The sequence below is a fragment of the Elephantulus edwardii genome, unplaced genomic scaffold (assembly GCF_000299155.1).
Source record: "Elephantulus edwardii isolate Elephantulus edwardi_28Jun2011 unplaced genomic scaffold, EleEdw1.0 scaffold00389, whole genome shotgun sequence".
Taxonomy (NCBI): domain Eukaryota; kingdom Metazoa; phylum Chordata; class Mammalia; order Macroscelidea; family Macroscelididae; genus Elephantulus; species Elephantulus edwardii.
The window spans coordinates 904,680-919,614 of NW_006400139.1; the positions used below are offsets into that span (position 1 = coordinate 904,680).

Genomic DNA, 14,935 nt, shown 5'->3' on the forward strand with positions numbered 1-14,935 from the left:
TGCTTGCACATTTCATTATGATGCTTTGCTTTGATTTCCTGAGCTACCTCTTGATATTATCTATTCAACTCCTTAACTTCTTGATTTCTTCCCTTTTCTCTGGCTTCTCAATGCTCTAGTGTAATATTAAAAGTATCTTTATCATCATTTTGGTCTTTTCTTCTTCCTGTCTTTGTACTGACTTTTTTCATTTTTCATGGATGATATTCTTAATGTCTTCCCGCACCTCATCTGGTCTTCATTCATTAGAGTTCAAGGCCTCAAACCTGTTTCTAGTTGGTTTTTAAATTCAGGGGAGATAGATACAAGATCAAATTGTGATTTCTGTGGATTTGATTTGACTTTATTTAACTTTAATTTGAACTCGCATAGAAGTAATTAATGGTCTGTTCCACAATCCGCACCTGGCCTAGTTTTTCATGCTGATACTGAACCTCTCCAACAGTTCCTTCCCCAGATGTAATCATTCTGATTCCTGTGCATACCATCATGTGAAATCCATGGGTATAACCTATATTTGTTTCTTATAAAAGGTATTTGCAAATAATAAATAATTGATTTTGCAGAATTCTATCAATCTGTCCTCAGCCTCATTTCTGTCACCAAGTCCATGTTTTCCAACTACTGATCCTTCTTCCTGGTGCACAACTTTCACATTCTAATCACTGATGTTGATGATAATGATGATGATTATGCGTTTTGGTTACATGTTCAATCAGTTTCTGGCTGCAAAAATTGATAGAAAGCATCTATTTCCTCCTCTTTGGCTCTGGTTGTTAGTGCATAAATTTGAATGATAGTTATATTAACAGGCCTTCATTGTATGTGTACGGATATTATCCTTTTGTTTACAATATTGCATTTCAAGGTGTGTCTAAAAATAGCCTTTTTAACTATGAAAGAGACCTTATTTTTTTCTCATCTTTTCATCTCCATCGTAGTAGATCATATGATCATCTGATTCAAAATGCCTCATGCCAATCTCATTTCACCAATACCTAAAATATCAGTATTTATGCATTCCATTTATTTCTCAACACTTCGCCAATTTGCAACATCATGATGAATGGTGAAGAGATTGAGATCATTAACAGCTTTAGTTTGCTTGGCTCTACAATCATCACTCTTGGTACCAGCAGCCAGGAAATCAAAAGACAAACTGCATTGGGAAAGTCTGCTGTCAGGTAAATTCTCCAGAGTACTGAAGAACAATCATGTCAGTCTGGAGACTAAGGTGTGCCTGATCCAGGCCATGGTCTTTCCAATTACATGCTACGCAACAGAAAGCTGGACAATGACTAAGTATGAAAGAAGGAGAATTGATGTGTTTGAACTGTGGTGCTGGAAAAGAATATTGAATATACCATGGACTGCTAAGAAAATGAACAGGTTCATCCTAAAGATGGTTAAATCAGGATGCTCCTTGGAGACAGGGATTCTAAAGCTCCGTCTGACATACTTTGGACATCTTGCAAGGAGGGTCCAGTCCTTGGAGAGGGATTTTATGCTTTGGAATTTGAAAGTACAAAGAGGAAGACCCTAGATAAGATGGATTGACTTAGTGACTGAAGTAATAGTGGTAGGTATGTCAGAGATGGTGAGGTTGGCTCAGGATAGAGTAGGATTCAGATCTGTTGTACATAGGGCACCTAAGAGTCACAGGCAAGTCGATGGCATATAACAACAACACATATATATTAGAATATATGCTGTACTGAGGTAACTTGTGTTTGTTGTGATGCTCAACACTGTGACACTGATGTGTCAAATGCTATCATGGTTACCCATGGTGGACACTGTTTGGTGGACCTCCCCGATTAAAACAAGCTTGGAAGCAGGAGTGGCATCCATTTCCAAAATAGCTTGTCTCTGGAAACCCTATGAACTGGGGGAAATGATGAAAGTTATACAATTTTTCAGGTCTTTCTTTAGTTCATAGGGTCACTATGAGTTGTCAACAACTCAACGGCACTTAACAGCAACAACAACAACATATTTATTAAATAATGGGAACAAAATATGAACTAATGTTCCCATGCTTGCTTGGGAATAAGCTCCCTCACAAGTTACTGGGAGCCCAACCATTTTAATTTACTAACAGGTTGATGGGAGATAGATGTTGCATTCTATTTCTGTAAATGTTTGGAGCCTTGAAAACTTGGGGAATTCTAATATGCATGATGTGATCGTCAATAACCAGATCATCGATCACTAGAACCAAATGATTCTTAAAGGTGTATCAACTGGAGGGTTTTGGGTTTTTTGTTTGATTTTTATATAAATTATCAGATTAGTCATTTCATAGTAAAAGTTAAAATATTCAATTTTTTATGTATTTCCCCAAAAAGAGCCAAGTGGAATTTTACCAGAAACGATATATTATTGTTGCTGTGTACTTTCAAAGCAGAAACAAGTCACAGGTAAGCCTTCAATGGGTTTTCTGAAGCAGTAAATTGCACAAGAGAAGATTGTTCATCTTTATCCTATATAACAGCACCTGGTGGACTCAAAACATGTGCCTTTTAGCTTAGTATTGCTATTCCTTTTTAGTAAACCACTAGAGCTCCCTCAGCTGAAATAAAAATGATACATTTTCTTAATAATAATAGTTGTGGAAGGTGTCACTGTTGTCATTGTTCTTATGTGCAGTTGAGTCACCAGCGACTCATAAGGACCCTCTGTACAACAGCTCTGAAGTCAGCAATGCCCTAAGCCAGTCTCACTGTTTCTGACATATCTATCCCCATTGTCCCAGTTACTATCAATTCATCTCATTCGGAGTCTTCCTCTCCTGCACTGTCCCTCCAACCTACTGAGCTTGATGTCCTTCTCCAAGGACTGGTCCCTCCTGGCCACATGCCCAAAATATGTGAGATGAAGCTTCAAAATCCTAGCCTCCAAGGAAAAAATCGACAATAAATAATATCTAGAATTTTGAATTCGCATGAGAAGGACATGATACTATGTAAAGAAGTGATTTGACATCTGAACAACAACAAATATCATCAGAGCATGAAAATAAATAATGTTTTTCTGCCATTCCCTCATGGTCAGATATCCTTTGCATTTTAATGTACTGCTGATGTTAGGTTTCATCAAATATAAAAACCTATCAATTAAATTGAATATCATAGTGTTTGTGTTAAGTGACTTAATCAGTTTTGCTCTGGAATGTAACAATAAACAAAATATGGGATTCAAGGACCTAGGAAATAATGTTCATGTAGTTTTTTGTTGATAGTCATCATCATCAAGTCAACTACAACTCATGGGGAAATTATAGATAACATATATCTGAACTATGCTCTATCCTGTGCCATCCTCATCAACCTTGATATATTCTGGCCCCTTGTTACATTCACAGAGTCATGCCATCTTGTGAAAGATTTCCCTCTTTTCCCCTAATTCTCCACCTTTTTCGACATGATGATCTTTTCCAAGGACTGCTTTGTCCTAACAACATACTCAAAGTATGTGAGACAAAGTTTCACTATCTTTGTCTATAAGAAGAATCTTGTTTATACTTTATCTTAGACAGACTACTTTGTTCTTTTGTAATTCATGGAATGGGTATTCAGTACTCTTCTCCAACTCTCAATTTAAAGGCATCAATTCTTTGGTCATCCTTATTGATAGTTTCATTTTTACATGCATAAGAAATCATTGAAAAGATTATGGCTTGGAGAAGGTGCACCTTTAGTATCTAAACTGATATCCTTTTTCTTTACAACTTTGTCATGTTAACTACACATCCCAAAATTATTGGGAGATTGTGATAGATGCATCATAATCCCTGAAAAATGCCAACATATTGCATAAAATGGACTTTTCCTGTGTGATTGCATTTTGAGATGGAGATATTAGACAATGATAGTTCTAAATGGATTCAACCTAAAATACGTGACTGGAATAATAAGAAGAAGGAAACAAGGCAGTTCAGAGGGATAAAATGATATAAGGTAGGCAAAAGGAAATATAAGAGAAAGACCTGATTTAAAGACTAGTAATATGGACTTTAGGGAGCTCTGGTGGCCTAGAGATAAGAAGCTGGACTGTAATGCCGAAGGCACAGGTTCAAAGTCACCAATTGCTCCATGAGAAAAGGATGGGCAATCTTCTCCTGTGCGATTAACTGCCTCTGAAAACCCCTGGAGGGTCAGCTATGGGTTGGTTCTGACTCTACAGTGCAGGTGCATAACAACAGCAACAACATCATCAGCAAAGTAGAGTGTAGGGAGCTACACTGCTAAACAGACGACAATATGCCATTGGCCATTCAAGTTCATCTCTGGCTTCAAGGGGGAAAGATGGACAACCTCATCCTGTGTGATTTACAATCTCCAAAAAGATACTGGAGAATCAGTAATGACTTGGTTCTGATCTGATGGCAATTACGTTTTTGAGTTTTAAACGACAAAGAATTGGGTGAGTTTTAGAAGTGAGCATGACCTTCATCTGACATTGTCTTTATAATTTCAAAGAACTAAGGTTTTCTAATGTTTCATTTAAAAGTGAACATGGATCTTTCTTACTCTATTGTCTCCAGAACGAAAGCCTCTCCCAAACTCTGTAAGCTGAATCCTGTCACAACAGTGCTAAACTATTGCCTATAGAGCTAAAGTAGAATTTAAGTGTTGCTTAAAACTACTCAATTTGTCACAGAACCAAAAGAAAACAAATATATTATTGTCATTATTACATACTACCATGTTGACTCCAACTCATAGTAATCCTATGTACGACAGTTGGACCATGCTGCTTTCATCTGTGGTGTGGTTAAATGCATTTGGCAGTCACTTATTGCAATACATCTTTTCAGGTCTCCTTTTCTGACCCTTCACTCTGCTACAAATGATGTCACCTTTAAGTGTGAGACACATGAGAATGAGCTCAAAGTATGTGAGCCTAATTCTCACCCTCCTTGCCTCTAAGAGAGTTGGCTGAACTTCTAAAACAGATTTCCATTGACTGCTGGAAGAATAAATTTATCTGTTTTGGATTAAAGTGAATCCAGGGTGCTTCTGCTTTGGATTAAAGTGAATCTAGGGTGCTGTTCAGAGGCAAAAACAGTAAAACTTTTTCTCAAATATTTTGAGTATTTGTGATGAGAAGCCTTTTCTTAGAATAATGCATTATCTTTAGATAAATAGAGTTTCAGCAAAAAAGAGAAAGACCCTCAATGAGATAAATTGACAGTGTCTGCAGTGAGTTTGGACAGGGCAGGGATTGTGAGATGGTGTAAGATAGGGCTTTGAAATGTTGTTCATAGTGTTGCTATGAATTCTAATTCACTGAACTTTGGTGGCCCTGTAGTTAAGAAGCTGCACTGCAATCTCAAAGGCTTGCAGTTCGAATCTACCAGCTGCTCCATGGGATAAAAATGAGAACTCTGCTAGGTTTACCTAAAAAAAAAATGTCTCTCAATACCCACTGGTGTGTTAGCTATGGGTCTGTCACTCAGTGGTACACAACAATATATTGACACATAACAACAATAGCATATAAACAAAACTGCTTACAATTGTATCAATGATAAAGAAAATACTGAAGATTTAAAACACTTTATTTTACTAGGAACATCAATCATTACCCAAGAAATCAGAAGTAAAAAATCAAAGGACAGTGGTTTGCACTGGACAAACAAAATACAAAGGACATCTTTAAAGCCTGCTATAAGGACATGCTTATAAAGGACATGCTATAAAACGAAGAATGGCATCCACCTCCTAAAAAACATGCCTCCGGAAACTCTATGAACTTTGATAAATGTTGATAGCTGTAAAGGGGCTTGAGTTGTGCTTGAAAAGAAAGCAACAACAACAACAAAGCAAAGATGTCAGTTTAGAGACTAAGGTGCACCTAATTCAAGACTTGATGCTTTCAATGGAAATCGTACAAATGAATGTTCAGCAAAATATAATGAAGATAAAAGAATTGATGTCTTCAGGTTGTAGTGTTGGTGAAGAATGCTGAGTCTAACATGGAACTCCACAGGAAAGTGTCATAAGTCTATCCTGGAAGAAGTGAAGCTGGAGAGCTTCTTAGAAACAGGGATGGTTCTACCACATTTCACTTTATTTATGCATCAGGAAGGGCTAGTCCCTGGAAAAGGGCACGAGTCTTGGAAAAGTGGAGGGTCTCTGAAGGGGAGGAAGGCATGCAGGGAGATGGACTGATGCAATGACCACCATAATCAGGTGAAACGGCAGAGATTGCAAGAAAGGTGAAGCACTGGGGAGGGTTACATTTTGTTGTATATAGGGTAGCTATAAGTCTTAGCAGATAGATGGGGATAACTTTACAATAACAGGATTGGTATGACTCAAAATTGAGCTTTGGAGACTCTTTCCATCACACCATCTTTTCGGACACAACTATTATTTTAGAATCCTACTAGCAATAGATACGTGATCTAATTCCTCCACTTCCTTGCCCACTCATTTTGATTTCTGTATCTCTCTTCTCTTAATTACACCATCATATAGAGATGAAGTAAAATGTCACTGTGGTTTTTGTTTGCATATGTATAACATTTAATGATGTTGAGGTGTTTGTTTTTTCCTTTGGTTTTCCCCCTGCCCTTTTTGGTTATGTAGGGAGCTCATCCTAGTGGAAAAGGATTGTACTGCCAACATAAATAAGGGTTAGTGGTTTTAATTCACCAACTTCTCCTGGGAAGAACAAGCTTCTCCTACTTTTGAATGAGTTGTTGTTGTTAGCTGCCACCAAGTCGCATATGACTCACGGAGACCCTGTGAACAACAGATCTTAACCCTGGCCTGTCCTGTACCATCTTCGCACTTCCTGACACACTAGAGCCTGTTGAAACAGTCACCATGTCAATCAACCTGGTTGAGAGTTTTCCTCTCTTTTGTCGAACCTCCATTCTAAAAAGCATCATGTCCTTCTCCAAGGAATAGTCTCTCTAGCAACATCCCCAATGTATGTGAGCCAAAGCTTCATCAGTCTTGTCTTCAAAGGTCACTCTGCCTGCACCCTCCCTAAGACATATTTTTGTTCCTTTGGCCATCCACAGGATGTTCAATGCTCTTCTCCAACACCACAGCTCAAAGGCATCAGTTCTTCTTCTGTCATCCATTTTATTGTCCAGCTCTCAGGTGCATAGTAAGTGATCAGAAAGACCATAGAGGGAATCAGATGGCTCTGAAAATCTCCTGGAGGGGCAGTGATGAATTGACTCTGACTTGAGTTGACCATTTATATATTCTTTTCTTTTCTATGTGAAATATCTATTAAAGCCTTTCTCCTATATTTATTTGACTGTTTCTTTTCTTGTTAAGTATAGAGTTATGTATATATTCTATAGATTAAACTATTATCAGACACACAACACCAAATGTTTTTCTCCCAATCTATAATTTCTTCACTTTGTAAATATGTACAGCAAAATAAGTAACTTAAAAAAACATTAGAGAAAGTATGCCATTAAAAGGAATACAATTCCTAGTAATAATTTTAACAAAGAGAGTAAAAGACTTGTATTCTGAAGATGATAAACTATTTTAAAAAATAAACAAAACAAAACAAACAGCTCTCTCCATGAGTTGCTTCCAATTCATGACAAACATCTATACGTTTCCTGAGGTTGGACATGGAGGAAACTGTCTCATCTTTTCTCTAATAAAACCTGGTGTTTTCAAATTAGCAAACTTTTAATTTTCAGCCCAATGCATAGTGTGCTGTACCACTACTATTCCTTATAAAACGAAAGAAAACCGAAAGAAATGAAAGTGCATTCCATATATATGGATTAAAGGCTTACTGTTATGATTCCAATGCTACCTAAATCAAGCTATAGATTTAATAGAATCTCTGACAATATTTTAGCAGATAAAGTTTTTATCTTTTTAGCAATCTCCTTGAGTGGCAAGTAAAATGGATTCCTTCATTTAGAAAGTATCCTGGGAAAGAAAATGTTCCCCAGGGCAGAAAAGATTTCCTTTTTAAGGAAGACTATTAGTTCAAAGAGTACCATATGTTTAGAAGACTGTTAACTTCTTCTCTTCTTCAATAAAAGTGAATTACTTAATCGTTACATAACCTTATTTGTCATTTCTATATGATTTTAACTCAAATAATAAAGGTAAGATTAAAATTTACTTTAATCAATTAGACAATTATGAACTATATGTTTTAAGAAACAACACAGAATATTAAATTTTGGGAAAAAAGTCATTCTCCCTTTTTTAAATTTAAAATATTGTTTCCATCTTCTTATTTCAAAATTTAAGATGAAATGAGAAACAACTGCAAAAAAACTCACTAATATAATGTACTGGTATGTTAAAGTCACCCTCATCACCATTATCCTCGAAAGTTCTAACATTTAACAATAATTAAATGCTACAATATAAGAATTGATTATGATATATCAAAGATGTGCTTAAATTATTTTACAAGTCTGTAGATCATATCTTGTTACATTTTGTGAGCTGACAATTCAATTGGATATCCTTGAATTATATGGTGTCTAAGAAACTATTTGTTAAGAGTGAAACTGGTGATTATTTTGCTCTACAGTAAAATGTTCTGTGAAAAAACATTCATGAATTTCCAATATTTTTTCCCTACAATTATTTTTAACTTACTGAATTCAGGACTTCTATATACCCAGAGTCACTGAATTGATTTCAACCCACAGTGATCCTACAGGACAGAACAGAGTTGCCTGTTAGTGTTTCCAAGGTTCTAAATCTTGAGAGTTGGAAAGTGATCATTTTTCTCCCATTTAGTGGTTTGTAAATTTGAACCTCTGAATTTCTCATGAGGATCCGAGTATTTAAACTATTAGGCTACCAGTACTCCCTAAACTTTAATATATACATATAATGACAGAACGTAGTAACGACTAAAATACACACTACAATGTTTAAGGAGCTCTGGTGGAGTTACAGACTAACCCTTTAACTGGTAGCCAAAAAGTTAGTGGTTCAAACCTTCTAGTTGTTCTGCAGAAAAAATGTTATTTTGTGTGTCCAGTGATTTACAGTCAGAAATTATGGGGTTCTACTTTGTACTATAAAGTCACTATGAGTTGGAACCAACACTATGGCAGTAAATTTGTGTCATTTGTGGTAGATTTTATATATATATATATTTTTTTTGTTAAGTGCCGTCGAGTCATAGGCGATTCATAGCGACCCTAAGAACCAATGTCCTCAACAGCTGCATGACTTTCATCGTTTCTCCACATTCGTAGGGTTTCCCGAGGCAAGCAATTTATGGAAGTGGTTGCCATAAATCAATCTATCTATCTATCTATCTATCTATTTTCTTCTTCTTGTTGTGTACCTTTAAGAGTCAGAACCAATCCATAGCTGCATAGCTGTCGCTCTAGCAGGTTTTTTCAAAGGCTCAAAGGCAGTTCATCACACAGGAGGAGATTCCTCATCCTTCTTATGGGGAGCAGCTGGAGGATTCCAACTGAATACCTTCAAGATGACAGCACAGCTTCTTACCACTAGGCTACCAGGGCTCTGAGGATCTACTGGAGGGTCAGCTGTGAATTGATTCTAACTCAACAGCCCATCATAACTATAACCATACAGATACTTTTGCTGATGCTTCAGTTGTTTCCATAGGCTGTAAATTTCATGGAAGGAGATTGACCATCTTTGTCCCAAGATATATATAGTAATTTTCTATTCAAATTGTATGAATATGATCGTACAGTGATTTTTAAATTCAGATGGAATTTGAAAAAAATGTAGATTTAATTCCTACTTCAGAAGTTATTTGGCATTGAGGATAATTTTAATATTCATGATATTAAGTCCCCTTTTTAAACCAAAGAAATTGATGCAATGAATCTAGAGTACTGGGTTTCTGTTTGTGATTTCAGTTGCTTGCTCTTGTGAGTTGTTTGTTTACACTTTAGTTTCAAATTTCTTTTCAAGGGTACCATCTTACTTGATCAATAGGATTTCATGCAGAGAGAGTCTAAGATTAAGAAAAATTTCATGCAAAAATTAGACATTATTATCAAGTAATTTCTGAGGATAATTGTCAAGCTTAGTGTGATTGTATAATTCTTAGTTGTGAAGAAAATGGAACTAGCAATTTTATCATCTACCTGTGCATTAGGTTCTAGTTAAATCATAGAGAGGACTGAAACATGACTGTGATTTTGTTGAATATTTTATCGTAAGTTATTCTTGAGATTCAGTTACAGTATCTTTAACCTTCCCTTACAATGAAATTGAAAGAACTGTGTCAAGTTATTATTGTGGGTCTATCTTTGTGGTTTTACTATTTAAGATTGGGTATTGCATATGTTGCCATGTGTTGTTTATGATTTACTAGGTTGCAGAAAATCACAGAATAAACAGATTTTGCATGAGCCGCTGCTGTTGATTCTCTCATGGATCCTCTAGAACATAACACCTACTGAGCGCTCGATAATAGGTTGTTATAGGTTAGTCTTACAGGTAAGCCTTCTTTTTGCAAAGAGCTAAACTATTTAGGTCCCCTGTATGTACAAACATTTCATCATTGGAATATTAGTCATAAAGAAAGAAGTTTAAAAATGAGCTTAGAGATTTACTTCCAAAGTTTCAGAACTTTAAAAGTTTCATGTAGCTATATTCTTAACTGTTTAAAAGCAATATATGATTAGGTATGATTACCATGAGGGGAGTCCAGAATGAAGGCTGCATAGTGGAGTGGACTTGGGGAGAGGGATTGTATAGCAATGATAGAATTTTCCTTTTCCCTTTCGAAAAGAAGAGTGAATTGGGGGGAGGGTTGGGAAGGGAGAAAAATGCAACAATGAATAAATGGAAATTCAAAGTCTCTGTAAACATTCGTTCTAATTAATAATATAATAATATAAAAAAGAAAAAAGTGCCATGTAACTATATTCTTATCTCAAAAATTTTAATGGATTCATGCCCAACTGATAACATAAATAATACCCTTTATTGACTTTTGAATTAATTAATGCATAAAATAGATGTTATCAAACAATATTGGAAACAATTAGGCAATATTTAACCTCTGTAATGGTGAATAATAGGAATGAAATTTTTTAGCTAACATGTACAAAGGCCAGAAAAGGAGGGACAAAACTGTATCCTTTAATCTAAAATGATGAGGCAGAAGGCCACGTCTTGGACAGAAGCCTGTACTTATTCCTGGTAAATTCTTCAGACTGGTTGCATTTTATTCATATAGATAATCTATCAAAGAAATGATTAAATCTGTTATATGAACAATATAAAATCATGTTTTGGTAAGCAAAACACTATGCATTTCATGGAAAAAATGCAATCATTCTATTCAAAGTTTATAATGTTGATAAGAACCACTGGTTTTAGAGTGGACAAAGGTCTCTAATGATACTAGAAAATTCTCTGATGCCAACTTAGTTACTGTTCTACAGAGTAAAGATATTATTTTTTCCTTAAGCCTTTACATCCTCAGAAACCCTGGAACAGATCCATTGTAAAGAATCGTTATGTGGCAATAAAGAATTGATGATAATGGGTTTGGATTCAGAAATAAGTTCATACTAAACAGACAGTCACAATTTAACACATGTATGCAACATTCAATAGACACAAAGAAGAAGACTGAAGGAAATCAATTAAGTTTGCAGAAATAAACTAATGTGTAGACAAAGTAGGAAAATATGCATGAATTCTGTTCAGTGGACTTACAGAATTAGTGAGTATAAAGAATAAAAGACGTTCTAGTGAATATTGGTTTAAAGCTAGGTGAACTTGTTTCTAACCATGTCTGAATAAAAATCTTATTTTTAACATCAGAGCCTTCACAGTTCAATATCTATATAGAGTTAAAGATTCAATACAAACAGCTAACATTCGGTGATTACCACATTATCAGGACTTATAACTTAAACTTATAACTTAAAATTGTCTTAATGCAGTATATGTTAAAGTAAAAATATCTCTGAGAGATACCAGAGGTATATCATGAGTTTCTATGAAATACAGTTAAATGTTTTGACACTATACTAGAAATCTTACAGAATATTTATGTGGATAATAAAATTAGTCTCCAAGTATTAATACTGGGAGAAAATGGCAATAAAAGTTATGCCAAGTGAAGTAATGAAATAATTGCTGTCATTGAATATAATTTCAGACTATGCTTCTATATGAGTATCCACATATAAATATGCTTACACTATGAACAAGGAAATGCAAAGTCCTTCAGCAAAGAAATAAATGTTTATTATGGATTTATTGTGTAATAATAAAAAAAGAAGCTTGGAAATCCATTTAGATGGATTTAAGATAGATTTTAGAAAGCTGGTAGATCAATTTAAGCAGTTGCATGGCAGGGAAAAGTGACCTCCTTTCCATGTGGTTTACAGCCTCAGAAAACCCCCTGGGATGTTAGCTATTATTCAGTTCTAATATCTTGGAATGACTGATTTTTCAAATCATTTTAGAGCACTTGTTACTTGTCAGCTCTATTATGCTAAGATCTTGGGGGGGGTAAATTTATATATGTGACTTCTAGTTTACAAGGGAAAATATGAAAGCCAAGAAAGGTGAAATAACCTGTATTTTGAATTAAATCTTTTCTACAGATGAAAGATGAAATGAAAAAAGCAGAAGACAATGTCTCTACTGTCACCCAATTTGTACTGATAGGGTTTTCTGACCTTCCAAATCTCCAGAAGTTTCTGTTTGGAGTGTTCTCCATAATTTATCTAATTATTATCATTGGAAATAGCCTCATAATAATATTAACCAGACTGGATCCCGCATTACAGAAACCAATGTATTTTTTCCTGGCAAATTTTTCCTTGCTGGAAATCAGCTATGTGTCTGTCACTCTCCCCAGGATGCTATTCAATCTCTGGACTCAGCAGAGACGCATTTCTTTGTGGGAATGTGCCATCCAGATGTGCTTCCTTCTTATGCTGGGCGCCACTGAATGTTTCCTCCTGGCGGTGATGGCTTATGACCGCTATGTGGCCATCTGTAACCCTCTGCACGATACTCTAGTCATGAATGAAAAGACGTGTACCCAGTTAGCAGTGGGCTCCTGGGTCACTGGAATTCCAATCCAGATAGGCCAGACTGCTCAGATATTCTCACTGCATTTTTGTCATTCTAACCGAATTTACCACTTCTTCTGTGATCTACCCCCTATTATCAAGCTGGCCTGTGGGGACACCTTTGTGCACGAGATGTCTGTCTATGCGGTAGCTATGTTGTTCGTTGTAATCCCTTTCATGTTGATACTTTTCTCCTACAGCAAAATTATTTCCACTATTCTAAAACTACCAACAGCCGCAGGAAGATCTAAAGCCTTTTCTACATGTTCATCCCATCTCTTGGTGGTAATTTTGTTCTTTGGATCTGCTACCATCACCTATTTAAGACCCAAATCTACTCATTCTGCAGAACTGGACAAGCTACTCTCTCTTTTCTACACTATTGTGACTCCCATGCTTAATCCCATGATATACAGCCTTAGAAACAGGGATGTTATTGATGCAATGAGAAAATTATTGTTTAAAAAACTTGTTTGATGAGATGAAAACCACCAAAATTTCCATCTATATAATTTATATATGTTATACATAATTTATATATAATGGAATACTACTAAATAATAAAGAGGAAAAAGTCTTTATCCATACCACAAAATACATTACACACAAAGACATTTTGCTGAGTGAAATGAATTCATTTTCATGGACAAAAATTAAAAGTATGTATAATTAAAGTAAGGTTGATAGTCACTGTCCAACAGTGCACTAATTTTCATTATGTGTTCCATTTCATATTTTCAGCTTCATCCTAGATTTGTATATTGTGTATTCATTGTTCCAATTATTTTTTATTAATTTTAATGAAAGTTTACAGAGACTTATTGTTTTCAGTCATTCATTATTGCACTTTTCTCCTTGCCCACCCCGTCTCCCCCAGTTCACTCTTCTCCTTGAAATTAAAAGCACATTGTTATGCAATCCCTCCCCCCAAGTCCACTCCACTATGCATCCTTTACTCTAGACTTCTGTAATGATAAGAATACCTATTTACATAACACTTTTAAACAGTTCTTTCCCTCATCTGTTTTAATACAGTATACATCATTCCTTCCCTCCTTTTCTGACTTCCCTCAACCCTGATGTCAGTCCCGTGTTTCACTTCATTTTGCGTCATGTCACATCAGCATGGATCTTGAATGAAAGTTGCTGTTATTCATTGCTGTCAAGTTGAGCATCACTCAGAGCGACCCTATGAAAAATGAATCTGAACTCCATTCTATCCTGTACCATCTTCACTCTTCCTGCCACAATAAGCCCATTGTAACAGTCACTGTGTCAATCCACCCAGTTGAGGGTCTTTGACTCCTTTATTGACTCTCCACTGAATAGCCCTTCTTAGCAACATGCCTGACGTATAGGAGGCTCTCATCATTCTTCTTCCAAAGAGCATTCTCACTGCACCTTCTCCAAGATATATTTGTTTATTCTTTTGGAATGCCATAGGGTGTTCAGTGCTCTTCTCTAACACCACAGGTGAAAGGCATCTATTCTTCTGTCATCACTACACATTGTCCAGCTCTCACAGGTATAGCAAATGATCAGAAAAATCATTGCCTGAATCAGATGCTCCTTAGTCCTCAAACTGACATCATTACTCCTCCATAATTTGGAGAGGTATCTAATTGCTCTTTTCCCCAGTTGGTGCATCTCCTGATTTCCTGATTGCTGGTACGAAGGGTGTTAATTGTGGATCTAAGTAAGATGAAGTTGTTGACAGTTTCAATCTCTTCTGCATCCATCATGGTATTGCCTATTGGTCTAGTGGTAAGAACCTTTGTTTTCTTGATATTGCAATGCAATCTGTATAGAAGGCTGCATTCTTTAATCTTTGGCAACACGTGTGTTAGAGAAGAATGCTTGTCTTTCTACATAGCAGCCTCTGGT

General features: G+C 35.9%; 1 protein-coding gene across 1 annotated transcript; it reads left to right on the plus strand.

The window, feature by feature from the left end:
* The first annotated feature begins 12,568 nt into the window (after positions 1-12,568).
* LOC102845433 (olfactory receptor 10AG1-like) lies at positions 12,569-13,528 on the plus strand. The gene has a single exon (XM_006902312.1). The coding sequence runs from the start codon at positions 12,578-12,580 to the stop codon at positions 13,526-13,528; it is 951 nt and encodes a 316-aa protein (XP_006902374.1). The 5' UTR covers positions 12,569-12,577.
* Positions 13,529-14,935: the final 1,407 nt, after the last annotated feature.